The 22,024-nt window shown below is 39.7% G+C and overlaps 1 protein-coding gene across 2 annotated transcripts in view; it reads left to right on the top strand.

Annotated features, from left to right (window-relative positions):
* Window positions 1-22,024, top strand: part of MANBA (mannosidase beta) — a 124,544-nt gene that overhangs the window by 22,599 nt on the left and 79,921 nt on the right. For both annotated transcript variants that reach the window (XM_057502476.1, XM_036879205.2), the window contains exon 5: window positions 1,017-1,140. In XM_057502476.1, coding sequence (XP_057358459.1) covers window positions 1,017-1,140 — 124 coding nt within the window. The remainder of the gene's footprint in view (window positions 1-1,016; window positions 1,141-22,024) is intronic.

Genomic DNA, 22,024 nt, shown 5'->3' with positions numbered 1-22,024 from the left:
CTAACCCATACTGAAGGGGAGGGGATTATACTTGGGCACTAATACCAGTAGCAAGTCAGTGTGGGCCATTTTGGACACACCACACACACACACACACACACTGTTGTGGATTAACTGTATGGCCCCATACCCACAGATTTGTGTGTTGAAGTCCTAATCTTTGGTAGCTCAAAATGTAACCCTATTTGGAGATAAGGTCTTTAAAGAAAGGATAAAGTTAAAATGAGACCATTAGGGTGGTCCCTAGTCTGGCGTGAATGAAGTCCTTACAAGAAGAGGAAATTTGGACAACAGAGAAAGACACTAGGGACACACGGGTGTGCACAGAAGGCCACGTGAGGGCAGAGTGAGAGGGGGCCTCCTGCAGCCAGGGAGACAGGCTTTAGAAGAAACCAAGCTGGACAACTTGATCTTGGACTTTGCAGCTTCCAGACTGTGAGAACAGACATTTCTGCTGTTTAAGCCACCCGATCTGTGGCATTTTGTTAAGGCAGCCTGTGGATAAAGTGAAGGTTCCTGTGGCCAGGATTCTCACCTGGCCCTGGTTGGCTAGGTCACTACACATGTGTGGGCAATACATCGTTATTGACTGTATAAAGGACTCTGCCCAGTGCTCTGGGCAACATGGTGGCACAGCCGAAAGGCTGCAGGAGAGCAGAGACTGGAGTGGTGACAGTGCCAAGGACAGAGACTGAGACAGCTGTGGGGCCAGAGGGGCCCAGAGGCAGAGACTGGTTTGCTGCATGCAGACTCGCTCTGAGTGGGCGGGATTCTAGTGATTGACCTGCCACTGTGTGAATAAAGCTGGGTATAAACCCTTTCACCCCACGAACATTCTTCTGTCATATCTTTGGTCACATTAGATCCATAGTGAACTTGCCCAGAGCTGAAACCCACTGGCAAGACACAGCCCTAGCAAACTAATCTACACATATATAATATTTTAAAAGAAGGTTTTTCTTAATGTTTAAATTTCATGGCAATCAATTTGTCTTTTTTTCCCTTTGAAATTACAGGAGCAGTGTTCCTTTAGCTGGGACTGGGGGCCGTCCTTTCCCACTCAGGGTATCTGGAAAGATGTTAGAATTGAAGCCTATAACACATGTCACCTGGACGACATCACGTTTTCCCCTGCGTATGGTAAGATGACAGATGTGATTTCTTGTTTTTCTTTTTTTGAGTCTCCTCTGTGTTATAAAAATGGGTCAATAATTTGACTATAGAAATATACTTTTCAGAGACTTGTTTTTAAGACTTTTGTGGCACATTAAATTTGTAAAAGTGAAAAATATATACAAACTGACTCATCATAAATTTACACCATAAAGCAGGGAAGTAGGTAGGTAAATATATTTTAGCGTATTTTGAAAGCGAAAAAGAGACAAAGGAAGAAAGAAATATTAGTTCTAAGTTTTCCCAAGCTGAATATTCTTTCTTAAAAGAGTCGTACCTGCTGGTTTGTTCCCCTTTTTGCTGCCTCTGTAGTTGAGTGCTTGGCTTGCTCACGTTGTGGGCTGAGTCTCTCCTCTGAGGGCCTTGTTAAGAGCTGAAAATAAACTGGGAAGCAAACAAGGTGTAAGGGAAGTTTTGTAAGGTAAAGAGCACTGCTGCTTTGGTTGAAGACATTATGCACAAGGGAGGAGCATCAAATAAGCCCCAGAAATGTCACAGATGTGAATGAGCCAGTTAAAAACAGGTTGGATATTTGTAAGAGTTCTTTGCCCAGCACTGTGTGTGTTGCTCATTGAAAAGAAACAGAGTAAGAATACTCACCCTTGCACATCGGGTAGGGTGGGGGAGGAGACAGAAACAATCACCAAACCAAACTGATTACACAGCAGTCTTCCTGGGTGGTAGCCTGTCTTGCCTGAAGGTTTCAGCCCTGGGCAAGGTCACTATGAATTCAATGGGACTGAGAGATGAAAATGGACCGTTTGGCTTTATTTTCCTTGCAGTTTGTCGCCCACTAGAATCCTGTCTGCATCCAGCAGTCTGCAGGTCTGTAATCCACCTGTCTCTGCCTCTACTGGGCAGAGCTCTTTATACAGTGACTCAGTGAGTAACAGCTCACTGCTTACAGGTGTGGAAGCTGTAGCCAGCAGCAGGCCAGCTATGTCATCAAGCAGTTTAGGGGCAGGTGAGGATCCTGGCCATAGGAACTTCCATTTTCCCCACAGAGTTCAGGAAAACAAAGGTCAGTATTTGAGAAGTTAGGAAAATCAGGGTGAAGGTGGAGGCAAGTGGCATTTTAAAATGGTAGCTCCAGTTCCATGCCAGCCTAATTAGATGAAACCAGAAAGCAAGACTGTTGTGTGTCAGTAGAGGAGCTCTGTTACCCGTAGGGCTCTGGTGACCTCAGATTACTATTCCGTGGAACCAAATCTGTTTTCTAAAGGCAGAAGACAAGAGCAAATCAGATGGCTGATGACTGAGGAGGTGATTAGGTACTGCTGGCATTTTTAAATGTTAAAAAGGCATTAAAGGATCTAATTTAAATCACACATGCAAATGTGGCTGCTTATTGCTCTCTAGAGCTTCTCAAACTGTTCTTTGGAGATAGAGTTTGAATGGAGTCCTGCTACTAACATCTAATAATGGAGCATTCTCTCTCATCCCCACCCATAATTTTTCTCAGGTATATATAAAATCTAGTAAGAAGGGGTCTGTTTGCAAAAACTTATTTATTTAATAATTTTGAAGCCTAATCAGTATTTAGGTGGTGTGCAAAAAGTGCTGAGTTCTAGCTACCCTGCTACCTGAAGAAATTTGAGTAACACTGTTCTTATTTAAAGTTTTCAATATGTAGCTAAACATTTCCTGAATATGAGTCATGAGAGCTCAGTTTATTAGTCACTAGTGACCGGTGAATTTTATTTGAATTAAATCAATTTAAATGATGCTTAAAATTTAATTTAGATTCAGTGCAATCAATTCCCCATATCAACTACATTTTTGATGTTAATATAGAGAAAAATGGTTCCATTTAGAAGATATGCCCTGTGCATAGTAATGAGTAATTCTTGTATTTTTGATTAATTTTTATAGATTTCAATTTGGTTACTTGATGTAATAAATAGAACTGAAGTGTTAGAAGAGGAACTTTCTTTAGGTGTGTTTTCAGAGTTTTTTCAGTTTGTATTTGGAAGACAGCAGTCATCAGTGAAATCAATAGGAATTTAAAAGTCAGAAAATAATAAAAATAATATAATATGTCCTGAATTATGCATTTGGTACCTACTATGAGGCAGGCATTGTGAGAGTTACTAAAATTTAAAAGAAAAGGATTTTATAATAAAAAACCACATACATATAATTTTTATTTAAAGTCAAATATATTAATTGAAACAACGTAAGTGTGAAATGAGGTTGGTCAAAATGAATGCCAGTGGTGGCTATCTCTGGGTAATAGTACTACAGATAGTTTGTATTTTATTTTTCTGTCAACTCTTCTTTCTAAATTGAGCCTATATTGTTTCTATGGTATGGAAGGAAAAGTAGTTAAAATTATCTCTAGTAATTTTAGCCAACTCATTATGAAAGGCTAAACTAATTTGACTCTGTGGCACTTTCTGCTTTCTCCCTATTGAGACTAGAAAGAGAGAATCTTTTTGCTTTTCCAAATTGTGGATCAAGTGAAGATTCCCATGGCCAGGATTCTCACCTGGCCCTGGTTGGCTTGCTCACTACACATGTGTGGGCAATACGATGTTATTGACTCTATATGAAGAGCTCTGCCCAGTGCTCTGGGTGACACGGTGGCATGGCTGCAGGGCTGCAGGAGAGCAGAGACGAGACTGGAGTGGTGGCAGCACTGAGGACAGAGACTGAGACGGCTGCAGGGATAGAAAGGTCCAGAGGTAGAGACCGGCTTGCTGCATGGATGGGATTCTAGGGACTGACCTGCCACTGTGGGAATAAAGTTGGGTATAAACCCTTTCACCCCAAGAATGTTCTACTGTCATTTCTTTGGTCTCATTGAATCCATAGTGAACTTGCCTGGGGCTGAAACCCATTGGCAAGACATGAATGTTCAAATTATTTCTTACTTTAAAATTGGTGAGTATAGCCCTGAAGATCAAATGACCATAATGCCTCAGTTTTATTGCATATGATATGACAGAAAAAGGGCTGTTAGACTTTTAAAAAATCAGCTTGAAATTCCTGTGACTTAACTTAATTTGTATATATATGTGTGGGTGTGTATATTTCTTTTCTGCATTCTCAGTCCTTGTTGTTTCTAAACTTTTACACTTTTCAATGTCCTGTGGTCATTTGATTTTGCCCTCACCTCAGCTTCCTTAATGATTTTTACATATTCTTCATGTTTAAGATAATAAAAACAAATTTATATTTGAAAAAAATACTGAGGTTAAAGGAAAATAAGAATTACTCCCATTATCTCTTAGGCTTTTGTGTTTTAGGTATTAAGATAAACCAATTCATTGATAAGACTTACTTAAAAAAAAAAAGTCTGGGCTGAATTTGGGTTTCCAAGGTGTGTGAGGAGGGGAGATGGGGAGAAGACAACTGCTAGGGGTGGATGCCCCAATTCCAAAGATTAGAACTTTTACAAGCAAATGCTCTCATCCCAAATGCAGGCTCTGTGTGGGGTGGTCGTGCATTTGTGCACGTGTGTGTGTGTGTGTGTGTGTGTGTGTGAGACAGAGAGACAGAGACATATGTCATATATCCACTTACTGACCGTCTTCTCCATGCCAGATCTTTCATATTTGTGATCTGACAAGAATTGGTCACATTATACCCTAGAATTTATTTGAGAGGAGTGATTGTCTAGTTTTATGAGATTCTCATAAGCTTACATGAGTGTATCAAGTTCAGATATATAATAAGTATATTCTGTTGAAATGCTCCCTTGTTTAATCTTTTGTTACCACAGTTAGAATAAAATAGCATAGACATGCTTTTTCAACACGTGAGCTGTGGGTCTTTGACCTGCGCTTGGGCCCTTTCATACTCACAGAGGCTGCGTTCCCCCACCCCAGCCACGTTTGCTTGCTGTCTGGGCCCAAGTGCTCTGCCCCTCATTCTTGCAGATGCAGCCTTGAGTCGGAGGAGTGGCTGTGGCTGTCAGCTAGACCCTGACCTGCCCACAGAGGCCTGTACTGAAGGTGGTTGCTGCCCTTTGCTTACTTAGTCCAGAGAACACGGTATTACAACATAGCAAAAATTTGTCAGTCTTGCTTAGCGCCTTTTTTGATGCATTCATTCACTTTTTTTCTTGCATTCATTTTGAGTCATTTTTTCATTCTTCTTTCAATTACTTCACCCACAGAAGAACAGTATTCACCCTTGAAAATATCATCATGGGTCGGTAGGTTCCTTGAATAATCTGTCTTCCGATTAGGTGCCTTGGTTGCATAAGTAAATTTTTTTTTCTTGGAATTTACCAATTTATCCCTGTGTAGGGGAGAATTTTGTTTTGCATTAGTTTTGTCTTGATTCCATCTCTGGTGACTTTTGTCCTGCTGAGTAGGCAGGGAGATCTTAGTGCTTGGTAAAGAAGGGGAAAACAGCTGTAACTAACTGTGAGCCTGCCTTCTGGCCGACCCAAGCTGTTAGCTCTTTGCAAAGTGGCTCCTGAAGTCCATCCCTTAGTTCTAGTAGGAGCACAGGAAAATATCCTATATCTGAATTTAAACATTCTGTGGCATGGGCATTTCAGCTTGTTGTCATTACTGTTTTGTCAAATGCACAGAGATACCTTTTCACTGCAGCATTTCAGCACCTATTAAAGATGCAGGAAAAAGCAAGAAGGCAAAAGGTGGAGCTGTGAGGAGCTCCGCAGCCGAAGCTAATCAAGGCAGCTATCTTTGAATAGCTTTTTCCCCCCAATGAGGGGAAGCATTGTTTTCATCTTACATAAGCAATCCACCAACGTCTGCAGATGCCTCCCATGCTGACCTGAATGTCTGTCCATTTATTTCCCTGCTAGCTGTTAACCCCCCCAGCTAACATCCTGTAATCTTAACTGTGATTTTTTGGGTGTACTTTATTATTTATTTATTTATCTATTTTTATTTTGGTATCATTAATATACAATTACATGAGCAACATTCTGGTTACTAGATTCCCCCCATTATCAAGTCCCCACCACATACCCCATTACAGACACTGTCCGTCAGCGTAGTAAGATGCTATAGAGTCACTACTTGTCTTTGTGCTGTACTGTCTTCCCCGTGCACCCCCCTACATTATGTGTGCTAATTGTAATGCCCCTTTCCCCCCTTATCCCTCCCTTCCTACACATCCTCCCCAGGCCCATTCCCTTTGGTAACTGTTAGTCCATTCTTGGGTTCTGTGAGTCTGCTGCTGTTTTGTTCCTTCAGTTTTTGCAGATGAGTAAAATCATTTGATACTTGCCTTTCTCTGCCTGGCTTATTTCACTGAGCATTAATACCCTCTAGCTCCATCCATGTTATTGCAAATGGTAGGATTTATTTTCGTCTTATGGCTGAATAATATTCCTTTGTGTATATGCATCACATCTTCTTTATCCATTCATCTATTGATGGACACTTAGGTTGCTTCCATTTCTTAGCTATTGTAAATAGAGCTGCGATAAACATAGGGGTGCATATATATGTCTTTTTCAAACTGGGCTCTTGCATTCTTAGGGTAAATTCCTAGGAGTGAAATTCCTGAGTCAAATGGTATTTCTATTTTTAGTTTTTTGAGGAACCTCTATATTGCTTTCCACAATGGTTAAACTAATTTACATTCCCACCAGCAGTGTAGGAGGGTTCCCCTTTCTCCACAACCTTGCCAACAACATTTGTTGTTGTTTGTCTTTTGGATGGTGGCCATCCTAACTGGTGTGAGGTGATATCTCAATGTGGTTTTAATTTGCATTCCTCTGATGATTAGTGATGTGGAGCATCTTTTCATATCTCTGTTGGCCATCTGAATTTCTTCTTTGGAAAAGTATCTGTTCAGATCCTTTGCCCATTTTTTAATTGGCTTATTTGCTTTTTGTTTGTTGAAGTGTGTGAGCTCTTTGTATATTTTGGATGTCAACCCCTTATCATTATGTCATTTATGAATATATTCTCCCATACTGTAGGATGCCTTTTTGTTCTACTGATGGGTGTCCTTTGCTGTACAGAAGCTTTTTAGTTTGATATGGTCCCACTTGTTCAGTTTTAGTTTTGTTTCCTTTGCCTGAGGAAATATGTTCATGAAGAAGTTGCTTGTGTTTATATTTAAGAGAGTTTTGCCTCTGTTTTCTTCTAAGACTTTTATGGTTTCATGAGTTACATTCAGGTCTTTGATCCATTTCGAATTTACTTTTTTGTATGGAGTTAGACAGTAATCCAGTTTCATTGTCCTACATGTAGCTGTCCAGTTTTGCCAACACCAGTTGTTGAAGAGGCTGTCGTTCCTCCATTGTATATCCATGGCTCCTTTATCATATATTCATTGACCATATATACTTGGGTTAATATCTGGACTCTCTTTTCTGTTCCACTGGTCTATGGGTCTGTTCCTGTGCCAGTACCAAATTATCTTGATTACTGTGGCTTTGTAGTAGAGCTTGAAGTTGGGAAGCGAGATCCCTCTTGCTTTATTCTTCCTTCTCAGGATTGCTTTGGCTATTCAGGGTCTTTTGTGGTTCCATATGAATTTTAGAACTATTTGTTCCAGTTCATTGAAGAATGCTGTTGGTATTTTGATAGGGATTGCATTGTATCTGTAGATTGCTTTAGGAGGATGGCCATTTTGACAATATTCTTCCTACCCAAGAGCATGGGATGAATTTCCATTTATTAGTATCCTCTTTAATTTCTCTTAAGAGTGTCTTGTAGTTTTCAGCGTACAGGTCTTTCACTTCCTTGGTTAGGTTTATTCCTAGGTATTTTATTCTTTTTGATGCAATTGTGAATGGAATTGTTTTCTTGATTTCTCTCTCTGCTAGTTCATCATTAGTGTATAGGAATGCAACATATTTCTGTGTATTAATTTTGTATCCTTCAACTTTGCTGAATTCAGATATTAGATATTGTAGTTTTGGAATGGATTCTTTAGGGTTCTTTATATACAATATCGTGTCATCTGCAAACAGTGACAGTTTGACTTCTTCCTTATCAATGTGGATGCCTTTTATTTCTTTGTGTTGTCTGATTGCTGTGGCTAGAATCTCCAGTACTATGTTGAATAAAAGCGGGGACAGTGGGCATCCTTGTCTTGTTCCTGATCTTAGAGGAAAAGCTTTCAGCTTCTCACTGTTAAGTATGATGTTGCCTGTGGGTTTGTCATATATAGCCTTTATTATTATGTTGAGGTACTTGCTCTCTATACCCATTTTGTTGAGTTTTTATCATGAATGGATGTTGAATTTTGTCGAATTCTTTTTCTGCATCTATGGAGATCATCATGTGGTTTTTGTCCTTTTTGTTCATGTGGTGGATGATGTGGATGGATTTTCAAATGTTATATCATCCTTGCATCCCTGTGATGAATCCCACTTGATCATGGTGTATGATCCTCTTGATGTATTTTTGGATTCAGTTTGCTAATATTTTGTTGAGTATTTTTGCATCTATGTTCATCAGGGGTATTGGTCCGTAATTTTCTTTTTTTGTGGTGTCTTTGCCTGGTTTTGGTATTAGAGTGATGCTGGCTTCATATAATGGGTTTGGAAGTATTCCCTCCTCTTCTATTTTTTGGAAAACTTTAAGGAGAATGAGTATTATGTCTTTTCTAAATGTCGGATAAAATTCAAAGGTGAATCCATCTGGTCCAGGGGTTTTGTTTTTGGGTAGTTTTTTGATTACTGATTCAATTTCGTTGCTGGTAATTGGTCTGTTTAGATTTTCTGTTTCTTCCTTGGTCAGTCTTGGAAGGTTGTATTTTTCTAGAAAGTTGTCCATTTCTTCTAGGTTATCCAGTTTTTTAGCATGTTGATTTTCATAGTATTATCTAATGATTCTTTGTATTTCTGTGGTGTCTGTTGTGATTTTTCCTTTTTCATTTCTGATTCTGTTTATGTGTGTAGATTCTCTTTTTCTCTTAATAAGTCTGGCTAGGGGTTTATCTATTTTCTTAATTTTCTCAAAGTACCAGATCTTGGTTTCATTGATTGTTTCTATTGTTTTATTCTTCTCAATTTTATTTATTTCTTCACTGATCTTTATTATGTCCCTCCTTCTGCGGACTTTGGGCCTCATTTGTTCTTTTTCCAGTTTCAATAATTTTGACTTTAGACTATTCATTTGGGATTGTTCTTCCTTCTTTAAATAGGCCTGGATTGCTATATACTTTTCCACTTAGAACTGCCTTCTCTGTGTCCCACAGAAGTTGGGGCATTGTGCTGTTGTTTTCATTGGTCTCCATATATTGCTTGATCTCTATTTTAATTTGGTCATTGATCCATTGATTATTTAGAAGCATGTTGTTAAGCCTCTATGTGTTTGTGAGCCTTTTTGTTTTCTTTGTGCAATTTATTTCTAGTTTAATATCTTTGTGATCTGAGAAGTTGATTGGTAGGATTACAATCTTTCTGAATTTACTGAGGCTCTTTCTGTGGCCCTGTGTGTGGTCTATTCTGGAAAATGTTCTGTGTGCACTTGAGAGGAATGTGTATCCTGCTGCTTTTGGATGTAGAGTTCTGTAGATGTATATTAGGTCCATCTGTTCTAATGTGTTGTTCAGTGCCTCTGTTCCTTACTTATTTTCTGTCTGGTGGATCTGTCCTTTGGAGTGAGTGGAGTGTTGAAGTCTCCTAGAATGAATGCATTGCTTTCTATTTCCTCCTTTAATTCTGTTAGTATTTGCTTCACGTATGTAGGTGCCTCTGTTTCCTTACTTATTTTCTGTCGGGTTGATCTGTCCTTTGTAGTGAGAGGTGTGTTGAGGTCTCCTAAAATGCATGCATTGCATTCTGTTTCCTCTTTTAATTCTGATAGTATTTGTTTCACATATGTAGGTGCTCCTGTGTTGGGTGCACAGATATTTATAATAGTTATATCCTCTTGTTGGACTGACCCTTTTATCGTTATGTAATGTCCTTATTTATCTCTTGTTACTTTCTTTGTTTTGAAGTCTATTTTGTCAGATACAAGTACTACAACACCTGCTTTTTTCTTTTACATTTTAAATTTTTATTAAGGTATGATTGATATACACTCTTTTGAAGGTTTCACATGAAAAAACAATGTGGTTACCACCCATACCCCAAAGCAGTCACTGTCCATCAGTGCAACAGTATGCCAGAGATCCACTATGTCCCTTCTCTGTGATACACTGTTCTCCCTGTGATCCCCCACACCATGTGTACTAAACATAATACCCCTCTGTCCCCTTCTCCCTCCCTCCCCACCTGCCCTCCCCCACCCCTCCCTTTTGGGAAGCACTAGTTCATTCTTGAAGTCTCTTAGTCTGCTGCCACTTTGTTCCTTTGGTTTTGCTTCATTGTTATATGCCACAAATGAGGGTAATCATTTGGCATTTGTCTTTCTCCACTTGGCGTATTTCACTGCATAATGTCCTCTGGCTCCATCCATGTTGTTGCAAATGGTAGGATTTGTTTCTTTCTTATGATGGAATAATATTCCATTGTATATATGTACCACATCTTCTTTATCCATTCATCTACAGATGGACACTTAGGTTGCTTCCATATCTTGCCTATTGTAAAAAGTGCTGCGATAAACATAGGGGTGCATATGTTTTTTTGAATCTGAGAAGTTGTATTCTTTGGGTATATTCCAAGGAGTGTGATTCTGGGGTCAAATGGTATTTCTATTTTTACTTTTTTGAGGAACCTCCATATTGTTTTCTGCAATGGTTGAACTAGCTTACATTCCCACCAGTAGTGTAGGGGGGTTCCCCTTTCTCCACATCCTCACCAGCATTTGTTTTTCTTAGTCTTTTCGATGCTGGCCATCCTTACTGGTGTCAGGTGATATCCCATTGTGGTTTTAATTTGCATTTCCCTGATGATTAGTGATGTGTGGAGCATCTTTTCATGTGTCTGTTGGCCATCTGAATTTCTTCTTTGGAGAACCGTCTCTGCATATCCTCTTCCCATTTGTTAATTGGGTTATTTGCTTTTTGGGTGCTGAGGTGTGTAAGTTCTTTATATATTTTGGATGTTAACCCCCTATCGGATATGCCATTTACAAATATATTCTCCCATATTGTAGGATCCCTTTTTGTTTTGTTGAGGATATCCTTTGTCGTACAAAATCGTTTTAGTTTGATGTAGTCCTATGAGTTCATTTTTGCTTTTGTTTTCCTTTCTTGAGGAGATGGGTTCAGGAAGAAGTTGCTCATGCTTACATTTAGGATATGTTTGCCTGTGTTGTCTTCTAAGAGTTTTATGGTTTCATGACGTACATTCAAGTGTTTAATCCATTTCGGTTTTACTTTTGTGTCTAGGGTTAAGCAATAATCCAGTTTCATTTTCTTGTATGTAGCTGTCCAGTTTTGCCTACACCAGCTGTTGAAGAGGCTGTCATTTCCCCATTCTTTGTCCATGGCTCCTTTATCATATATTAATTGACCATATATAGTTGGGTTTATATCAGGGCTCTCTAGTCTGTTCCATTGGTCCATGGGTCTGTTCTTGTGCTAGTACCAAATTGTCTTGATTACTGTGGCTTTGTTGTAGAGCTTGAAGTTGGGGAACATAATTCCCCCTGCTTTATTCTTCTTTCTCAGGATTGCTTTGGCTATTTGGGGTCTTTTGTGGTTCCATATGAAATTTAGGATGATTTTCTCTAGTTCGTTGAAGAATGCCATTGGTATTTTGATAGGAATTGCATTGAATCTATAGATTGCTTTAGGCAGGATGGCCATTTTGATAATATTAATTCTTCCTATCCATGAGCATGGGATGTGTTTCCATCTATTGGTGTCTTCTTTAATTTCTCTCATGAGTGCCTTGTAGTTTTCATAGTATAGGTCTTTCACTTCCTTCTTTAGGTTTATTCCTAGGTATTTTATTCTTTTTGATGCTATTGTGAATGGAATTGTTTTCCTGATTTCTCTCTCTGCTAGTTCACTGTTAGTGTATAGGAATGCCACAGATTTCTGTGTATTAATTTTGTATCCTGCAACTTTGCTGTATTCAGATGTTAGATCCAGTAGTTTTGGAGTGGATTCTTTATGTTTTTTTATGTACAATATCATGTCATCTGCAAACAGGGACAGTTTAACTTCTTTCTTGCCAGTCTGGATGCCTTTTATTTCTTTGTGTTGTCTGCTGTGGCTAGGACCTCCAGTACTATGTTGAATAGAAGTGGGGAGAGTGGGCATCCTTGTCTTGCTCCCGATCTTAAAGGAAAGCTTTCAGCTTCTCACTGTTAAGTATAATGTTGCCTGTGTGTTTGTCATATATGGCCTTTTTTATGTTGAGGTACTTACCCTCTATACCCATTTTGTTGACAGTTTTTATCATGAATGGATGTTGAATTTTGTCAAATGTTTTTTCAGCATCTATGGAGATAATCATGTGGTTTTTGTCCTTCTTCTTGTGGATGTGGTAGATGATGTTGATGGATTTTCGAATATTGTACCATCCTTGCATCCGTGAGATCAATCCCACTTGGTCATGGTGTATGATCCTCTTGATGTATTTTTGAAATTGGTTTGCTAATATTTTGTTAAGTATTTTTGCATCTGTGTTCATCAGGGATATTGGTCTGTAATTTTCATTTTTTGTAGTGTCTTTGCCTGGTTTTGGTATTAAGGTGATGCTGGCTTCATAGAATGGGTTTGGAAGTATTCCCTCCTCTTCTATTTTTTGGAAAACTTTAAGGAGAATGGGTATAATGTCTTCTCTAAGTATGTGATAAAATTCAGCAGTGTATCCATATGGTCCGGGCGTTTTGTTCTTGGGTGGTTTTTTGATCACTGATTTAATTTCAGTGCTGGTAATTGGTCTGTTTAGATTTTCTGTTTCTTCCTTGGTCAGACTTGGAAGGTTGTATTTTTCTAAGAAGTTGTCCATTTCTTCTAAGTTTTCCAGCTTGTTAGCATTTAGTATTCTCATAGTATTCTCTAATGATTCTTTTTATTTCTGTGTGGTCCATTTTGATTTTTCCTTTCTTGTTTCTGATTCTGTTGATGTGTGTAGATTCTCTTTTTCTTTTAATAAGTCTGGCTATGGGCTTATCTATTTTGTTTATTTTCTCAAAGAACCAGCTCTTGGTTTCATTGATTTTTTTTCTATTTTTTATTCTTCTCAATTTTATTCATTTCTTCTCTGTCTTTATTATGTCCCTCCTTCTGCGGACTTTGGGCGTCATTTGTTCTTCTTTTTCCAATTTCAATCATTGTGACTTTAGACTATTCATTTTGGATTGTTCTTCCTTCTTTAAATAGGCCTGGATTGCTATATACTTTCCTCTTAGAACTGCCTTCGCTGTGTCCCACAGAAGTTGGGGCTTTGTGCTACTGTTGTCATTTGCCTCCATATATTGCTTTATCTCTATTTTAATTTTGTCATTGATCCATTTATTATTTTGGAGCATGTTGTTAGCCTCCATGTGTTTTTGAGCCTTTTTGTTTTCTTTGTACAATTTATTTCTAGTTTTATGCTTTTGTGGTCTGAAAAGTTGGTTGGTAGAATTTCAAGCTTTTTGTATTTAGGCTCTTTTTGTGGCCTAGTATATGGTCTTTTCTGGAACATTTTCCATGTGCACTTGAGAAGAATGTGTATCCTGCTGCTTTTGGATGTAGAGTTCTGTAGATGTCTATTAGGTCCATCTGTTCTAGTGTGTTGTTCAGTGCCTCTGTGTCCTTACTTATTTTCTGTCTGGTGAATCTGTCCTTTGTAGTGAGTGGTGTGTTGAAGTCTCCTAAAATGAATGAATTGCATTCTATTTCCTCCTTTAATTCTGTTAGTATTTGTTTCACATATGTTGGTGCTCCTATATTGGGTGCATATATATTTATAATGGTTATATCCTCTTGTTGGACTGAGCCCTTTATCATTATGTAATGTCCTTCTTTATCTCTTGTTACTTTCTTTGTTTTGAAGTCTATTTTATCTGATACTAGTACTGCAACACCTGCTTTTTTCTCCCTATTGTTTGCATGAAATATCTTTTGCCTTCCCTTGACTTTTAGTCTGTGTATGTCTTTGGGTTTGAGGTGAGTCTATTATAAGCAGCATATGGATGGATCTTGCTTTTTTATCCATTCTCTTACTCTGTGTCTTTTGATTGGTGCATTCAGGCCATTTACATTTAGGGCGATTATCGATAGATATGTACTTATTGCCATTGCAGGCTTTAGATTCATGGTTACCAAAGGTTAAAGGGTAGTTTCTTTAATATCCAACCATCTAACTTAACTCGCTTATTAAGCTATTATAAACACAGTCCAATGATTCTTTATTTCTCTCCCTTCTTATTCCTCTTCCTCCATTCTTTATATGTTAGGTGTTTAATTCTGTACTCTTTTGTGTTTCCTTTGACTGCTTTTGTGAGTAGTTGATTTTATTTTTTGCCTTTAGTTAGTGTTTGGTTGGTCTGCTTTCTTTGGTGTGATTTTATTTTGTCTGGTGACATCTATTTAGCCTTAGGAGTGCTTCCATCTAGAGCAGTCCCTTTAAAATATCCTGTAGAGTTGGTTTGTGGGAGACAAATTCCGTCAGCTTTTGTTTGTCTGGGAATTGTTTAATCCCTCCTTCATATTTAAATGATAACCGTGCTCAATACAGTATTCTTGGTTCAAGGCCCTTCTGTTTCATTGCGTTAAATATATCAATGCCATTCTCTCCTGGCCTGTAAGGTTTCTGTTGAGACGTCTGATGATAGCCTGATGGGTTTTCCTTTGTAGGTGACCTTTTTTCTCTCTCTGGCTGCCTTTAATACTCTATCCTTGTCCTTCGTCTTTTCCATTTTAGTTATTCTGTGTCTTGGTGCTGGCCTCCTTGGGTCCCTTGTGTTGGGAGATCTTTGGGCTTCCATGGTCTGTGAGACTATTTCTTCCCTTAGTTTGGAGAAGTTTTCAGCAATTATTTCTTCAAATATACTTTTTATCCCCTTTTCTCTCTCTTCTTGTTCTGGTACCCGTATAATGCATATATTGTTCCATTTGAATTGGTTACACAGTTCTCTTAATATTTTTTCACTTCTAGGGATCCTTTTATTTCTCTCTGCCTCAGCTTCTCTGTATTAGTGTTCTCTGATTTCTATTCCATTAACAGTCTCTTCCACCTCATCCAGTCTGCTCTTAAATCCTTCCATTATTTGTTTCATTTTTGTTATCTTTCTCCTGAATTCATCCCTTAGCTCTTGCATATTTCCTGTAGTTCCATCAGATGCTTATGACTTTTATTTTGAATTATTTTTCAGAAAAATTGGTGATTTCAGTCTCACCAAGCTCTCTCCCTGGTGTTTGAGGGATTTTGGACTGAACAAGCTACTCTTCCTTTTCATGGCAAAGGGAGTGGTTGCCGGTGAGTGGCTCGTGTGGCAGCTGGGAGAGAAAATTCCCTTCCTCCTTTCCAGTCACCTTGCTTGTCTCCACTGTCTGTGTCAATTAACCACACACAGGGAGCAGCCTCTGGGTTAATCCCCTAAGCTGCCATGTGTGGGGTGGCCTTTGAGATGGCCTAGTTGAATGGCAGGGATCACAGGCCAGCAGCATGTGTTCTGCCGCATGAGCAAAGCCCCTTTGTGCATTTTGGTCTCCACGCCCATCTCTGCTGTCTGTGGTGGTCAGCCGCACATAGGGAGTCGCCTCTGGGTTAATCCTCTAAGCTGCCTTGGGCGCGGCGGCCCTTGGAATGGCGTAGGGCACTGTCGGGGATTGCAGGCGAGCAGCACGTGTTCTGCCAGTAGAACAAAGTCCCTTTGTTCTTCCTGAACTGTGTGCTGGTCTCTGCTGTCTGTGCCAGTCTACCACACACAGGGAGCATCGTCTTGGTCTTGGCCATTTAGCTGTGCACAGGAGAAGCCTCTGTGCTAAGCTGTGTGGTCGCTGTAGGCTGGGCTCCTCCCTGGCTGTTCTGCAGCAATGGTGGATCAGCCAGTTTGCTTGCAGTGTTAGTGGTGGGGAAGGAATGGCAGGCTGCTTATCGCCGCGAGGGGCTTCAGAGTTGGTTGCCTCCCAGAGGGTTAGGGCGCCTGACGTTCCCAGCCTGCTGGGCTGAGTGTGCCAGGACAATTTTGTCCACCTGTTAAACCCTTGTCCCTTTAAGACTTTTAAAGGGCATCCGGCTATGGGAACCTGTTCGCAGTCTCAATCTCGGACCTTGCGTTTCTGCCCCTTCAATACCCAGTACACCATGCCATGTGTGTCTGTGCTTCTGGGGAAGACCACCAGGGCTGGTTATTTAGCAGTCCTGTGCTTCCACTCCTTCCCCACTCTGATTCTCTTCCTCCTTCCGGTGAGCTGGGGTTGGGGGAATGCTTGGGTCCTACCGGGTCATGGCTTTGTATCTTACCCTTTTCTGTGAGATGTTGAGTTCTCGCAGATGTTGACGTAGCCTGGCTGTTGTACTGTACCTTCTGGTCTCTATTTTAGGAATAGTTGTATTTGCTGTATTTTCAAAGTATGTATGGTTTTGGGAGGAGATTTCTGCCACCCTACTCATGCTGCCATCTTGAAAAATCCCCAGCTATATTTTATTACTCTAAGTAAATTCAACATCTTTGTTCTTTTGGTCTTGGGTATAATTTAGAGTTTATGTCAGGGTTTACAGGCAGTAATTATTTAGGAAATATATTTCCCCCAACCACATCTTTACACAGAAATGGACTGTACAGGAATATAGAAGGGGTGGGCCAATCTTAGAGGTTTTTAAAGGGTTATGTATTGGCCATATCTACACACATTGGAGTTGTCTTGAAGCTTGTTTGTATGAAGAAGCAGTATATACTCATCTGGGCTGTGTAGCTGCTTTTACCCTTTCTATAAATTCTCATCAAATCAGACTCAATGGTGGTTTGTTTGTTTGTTTTAAAGAAATATCACTGAATTGGCTTTGTATAAAGACCTGAAATTGAGTCAGCGGCCAGAACCACTTTCTCTCCTGTGATCTGGTTTGCTTGCCGGGTTGAGGTTCTGTGGAACAAACTCTAGACCATCGTGTCTTCTGCAGGGAGCCGGAGATCAGCTAGAACATCAGGAGTCTTCAGGCCAGGGAGGTCTTGCCTATCCACCTGTTTTGATAAAAAATTCTTGCCCTGTTTTCACCCAGAGTTGATTAGGTACAGTGAGGAAAGGATGCAAAACTTGGTGTCATTGGGAGGGAGACCTAACAGGATTCCAAGTCATTTGGTAGCCTTTCCTATCCCAATCTGTAGGACTTTGTGCATTCTGCTTCAGGACAGTGGGGGTCCAAGGTATTCTTAGGAAAGGGTGACTTCTTACTGCTAGGAGAGATTTGATAGGAAGGTATGGTCTAGAAATGGGTCTTGATTTATATTTGGAGTGAGTTCTCCTTAACTAGATATTGTAATAACTAGATTATATAATTTAAAATTAGCAAGTGAAAAGAAGTAACTTGGTAATATCAGGAGAATCTTTTTAAGATTAAACATACTTCACGAACTTAAACTACTTCTATTCTCCCTGGCTTGTGGAAGGAAGGATTGTACTCCATTTGGAAGGAGAGGAGAGGGCAAATGTGCTGATATTGTGTGTACGGTGACAGTGTGATTGCCTTGTTAATCTTCATGTTGGGTTTTTAATTCCACAGCCTTAGTTTTTTCATTTAGTGGCATCCAAGAGAGGTGACAGGATGGGCTCTGGAGGGATCCTGATTTACTTCAGAACCTTCCATGTTAGAACCCGTGGGAACTGGGGTGACTTTGGGAATTGTATTGTTTGCCTCCTGTCAGAGGCCCCTACAAGCAGCTGCTTCTCTGCTGAAGAGGATGTGATAGGAAACAGCAAAGGAGCCATGTGAACGTGGTGGTTGGTTGGTAGAAGGTGCTTAGAAGGCAGAACTAAAATTTTTAGGTGGAAATGAAAGAAGAGTAGATTTCAAGTCAGTATAAAGAATGACTTTCCAATAAGCTAGCAAAAAGGGAAGGCTATTCTGTGAGACAGAGATTTTTGTCATTATAGCTATTAAAGAAAGATTAACATGGCCTTTGGGGGAATTATTCTAGGGTAGGGGTCAGCAAACTTTTTCTGTGAAGGATCAGATAGTAAGTATTGTAGGCTTTTTTGGACCATAGGGCCTTATTGCGACTACTCAGCTTTGCCATTGTAGTGCAGAGGCAGGCAGGACAGTATGGAATCAAGTAAGATGACTCTTGCCTTGGCCTCCTCATGCTTCCACAGCAAAGTGCTAGAGGCTGGGTGGCTTCAACCACAGAAACTGACTGTTCACAGTTGGAAGCTGGCAAGTCCAAGATCAAGGTACTGGCTGATTTGGTTTGTGGTGAGGCTCTCTTATGCTTGCCAGTGGCCAACTTTTTCACTGTGTCCTCACATGGTGAGGGGTGGAGGAAGAGAAAAAGATAGATAGATAGATAGATAGATAGATAGATAGATAGATGATAGATAGATAGATGATAGATAGATAGATGATAGATAGATAGATAGGTAGGTAGGTAGATGGATAGATCGATCTCTTAGATAGATAGATAGATAGATAGATAGATAGATAGATAGATGATAGATAGATGATAGATAGATAGATGATAGATAGATAGATGATAGATAGATAGATAGATAGATAGATAGATAGGTAGGTAGATGGATAGATCGATCTCTTCCTCTTCTTATAAGGCTACAGCCCTGTCATATTAGGGTCTCACCCTAATAACCTCATTTAAGTTGATTACCTCCTAAAAAGACCCTATCTCCAGATAAATCACACTGAGGATTAGACCTTTAACATATGATATTTTAGTGGGGGGTGGGAGAGAGAGCCAATACAATTCATTCCATAGCAGGTGTGTTCAAAAATCTGTATTTGTAAAAACAGAAGGTGGGCTAACTTTGGCCCAAGGACCATAGCCTGTGGTCTAGAGGGAATCAAACACTCATTGGTAAGTAGATTAGGTGGTCTATCAGTATACTTCTTTGTGAAAAGTTTTATGAATCTGTGCTGTTATGGTTAAAGACTCAGCCAAAAGACACATTTGATATCTAGCACAGCTTGATGCTCCTGTATGTGAAAAGACCTCCCTCCCCACTGTACAAATCCTGAGCACCACTAAGACACGGTTTTAGGGAAATAATTTGGGTGAGATTGCTGTAGCTTAGAGGTTAAGTTTACAGTCTCTAATTTCAGACTGTCTTGGTTCATATCCAGGCTCTGCCACTTACTAGCTGTGTGACCTTGGGCAAGGTATTTAACTTCTCTGTGCCTCAGTTTTCTCATCTATAAAATAAGAATTATAGAGCTGACATATATATACATATTTATATTTACATTTATATATAAAAAGAGCAGTGTTGTGATGCTTAATTAAGTACCTGTTGAGAACATAAGACAATGCCTAGCTCATAGTAAGTTCTTGGTAAATGTTATGTATTATTATTTCTTGAAATAAGAGACAGTAAGGGAAGCCAGAGGAAATATGATAGGGAGCTTGAAGTCATACAGCTGTCAAAGACTTAGGGATTTTTAGAAGATAAACAGGTTTGGATCAGACTGGAGTGTGTGCTTCTGTTTAAAGCCATGAAGAGAAAACTGAGAGTCTCACTATGTACTTGGTAGGAGAAAAGTATCTTTAACAAAGAAGTATGGTTGTCTTGATACATTTTACTGTGTCTAAGAAAAACTTGGAGGCTGCAGGTGGGTATGCTGCAGAATTGGTCAGAACAAACCCAGTTCGGGGCTCATTGACTAGTGTTCCTAGGAATGAATCATTTAATAAATAAAAATAGTTCTTAAGTCTGAGGTTAGTTTTAATTGAGGATGCATCAAATCCATCTATACTTTTGGCCTATGTGAGATGCAAATAATGAGATTATAGTGTGATCATTTTTAGAAGAGGTCTGGTGTGGTTCTAGATTTGTACAGAAAGCCAGTTATAAAGCCTTTGGCTATTGATCAGCATACTTATCTTTTCTTTCTTTTGCAGTAAAGCTATGATTATCATTCCCCTCCTTATTTGTAGGAGAAGAGTCCCTAAGGTATTTCCCAGTTGATAACCTCCCATCCCTTCTGCAGAGAGAAAGACAGAAGCCTCAGAAGCTCCCTAGACTTCTTGCCGTGGTTCATACAAACTTGGGTGCATGTGCACCGTGCACTGCTGGCCTCCTTTCTGAGGCGGTGAGGAAGGGCAGCCCCCGCTGGTGCCTCCGACACCCTGCCCATCCAGCCTTTTGAGGAACTTCATTCCTGGGTTCTCCTGCATAACCTAAAAAATACGGGTCTGCTTTTCTACTCTGCTCTTCTCTTGCCCACAGCCTGCTTTGGCATACTGTCTCATTTAAAACGCAAAACACAAATCCAGTTCTGGAGACATGAAACAATGTAAATTTGATGGATAATGGAGGACAGGGTCATACGGAACATAATATGAAATGCTACTTCCAAACCCTCCTGAAACATTCTGCCCCATCCCAAACTCCACTCCCAAATCCCATTCATTAGGCAGCTGTCTCATCTTTTGGTTCCATAGCCTTCCTCTCCAGCTTTGCTCTCCCTCTTCCTTTTTTTTCCCCCTCCTCCCAACATTCCTGGATTTTCCAAGTGGCACTTTCCATCTCTTTTTGCATGAAATTTCATGTCTCAGTGCTGCTTCCACTTGCATACTGGTAATGTCACTTCACTGGGCCCCCAGTGATTTTTTAAAATGCAAACCTAATCATGGTATCCTTTTTGATGAAAAATCTTCAGCAGCTCCGCATTGATCCAGGGTGAAGTTGCCAAACTTCTCACATGACCCAGCAAAGCTGAGCCCTGCTTAACCTCCTCAGTCACACTGATGTCCTCACCAATGTCATCATTGCTCAAGGCCTTGTTACATCCTTGCTGTTTCTTTTTTTTTTTTAGCAAAGTTTAACTTTTAGTCCTTTTAATATTAAGATTTCATTTTTTTAAATACTCTGACAACTCACTGACACTTTAGCTTGCTGTTTCTTGCTTGCGACTCTTCTCTGTGCCTGGAATACTTGACTCTTCCTCCAGCCTTAGCTAACACATCCTTCTGGGCTTAGCTAGATACAGCCTTTTCAAGAAGGCCTTGGCTCATCCTCTGTAAGTTGGGAGTCCTACCTTCCTGTAAATGTCTTCTCCGAACAACCTTTTATTTCTCCCATCTTTGTATGAGCACACTTTTGCACTTGTCTATGTCCCATTACCTGCAGCTCATGTGGGTGGGGGGCATGTCTATCCTGGCCACCATTTAATTCTCATCACTTAGCAAAGGACATAGCATATAGAAGGTTCTCAGCATGTACTTCTTGGACACAGTCTACATAAAAAGTAACTCTCTGTTTTTTTCACTTCTGATTAATTTTAATACATCTAAGTTTGCGCCTTATTTTTATGGCTTAAAAACCCTAAGTATTTTTATTTACTTTATGAAAAGGAACAAGTTTGTATTGATCTTAGAAATATATTATCTTTTCATTTGCAATTTGTGCCCTATTAAATTTTTTTTATTAAGGTATCATTGATATCCAGTCTTATGCTCAGGTGTCACATAAGCAACATTGTGGTTACTACATTCCCTGATATTATCAAGTCCCCACCACATACCCCATTACAGTCACTGTCCATCAACATAGTAATATGCTGTAGAGTCACTACTTGTCTTCTCTGTGCTATACTGCCTTTCCCGTGACCCCCCTACATTATGTGTGCTAATCATAATATACCTTAATCCCCTTATCCCTCCCTTCCCATACATTCTCCCCAGGCCCTTTTCCTTTGGTAACTGTTAGTCCATTCTTGGGTTCTGTGATTCTGCTGCTGTTTTGTTCCTTCACTTTTCCTTTGTTCTTATACTCCACATATGAGTGAAATCATTTGGTACTTGTCTTTCTCCACCTGGCTTATTATTTCACTGAGCATTATACCCTCTAGCTCCATCCATGTTGTTGCAAATGGTAGGATTTGTTTTGTTCTTATGGCTGAATA

This window comes from Manis pentadactyla, chromosome 5 (assembly GCF_030020395.1).
Source record: "Manis pentadactyla isolate mManPen7 chromosome 5, mManPen7.hap1, whole genome shotgun sequence".
Classification (NCBI taxonomy): domain Eukaryota; kingdom Metazoa; phylum Chordata; class Mammalia; order Pholidota; family Manidae; genus Manis; species Manis pentadactyla.
The sequence above is the reverse complement of the archived record's forward strand: the minus strand, read 5'-3'. Positions and strand labels throughout refer to the sequence as shown.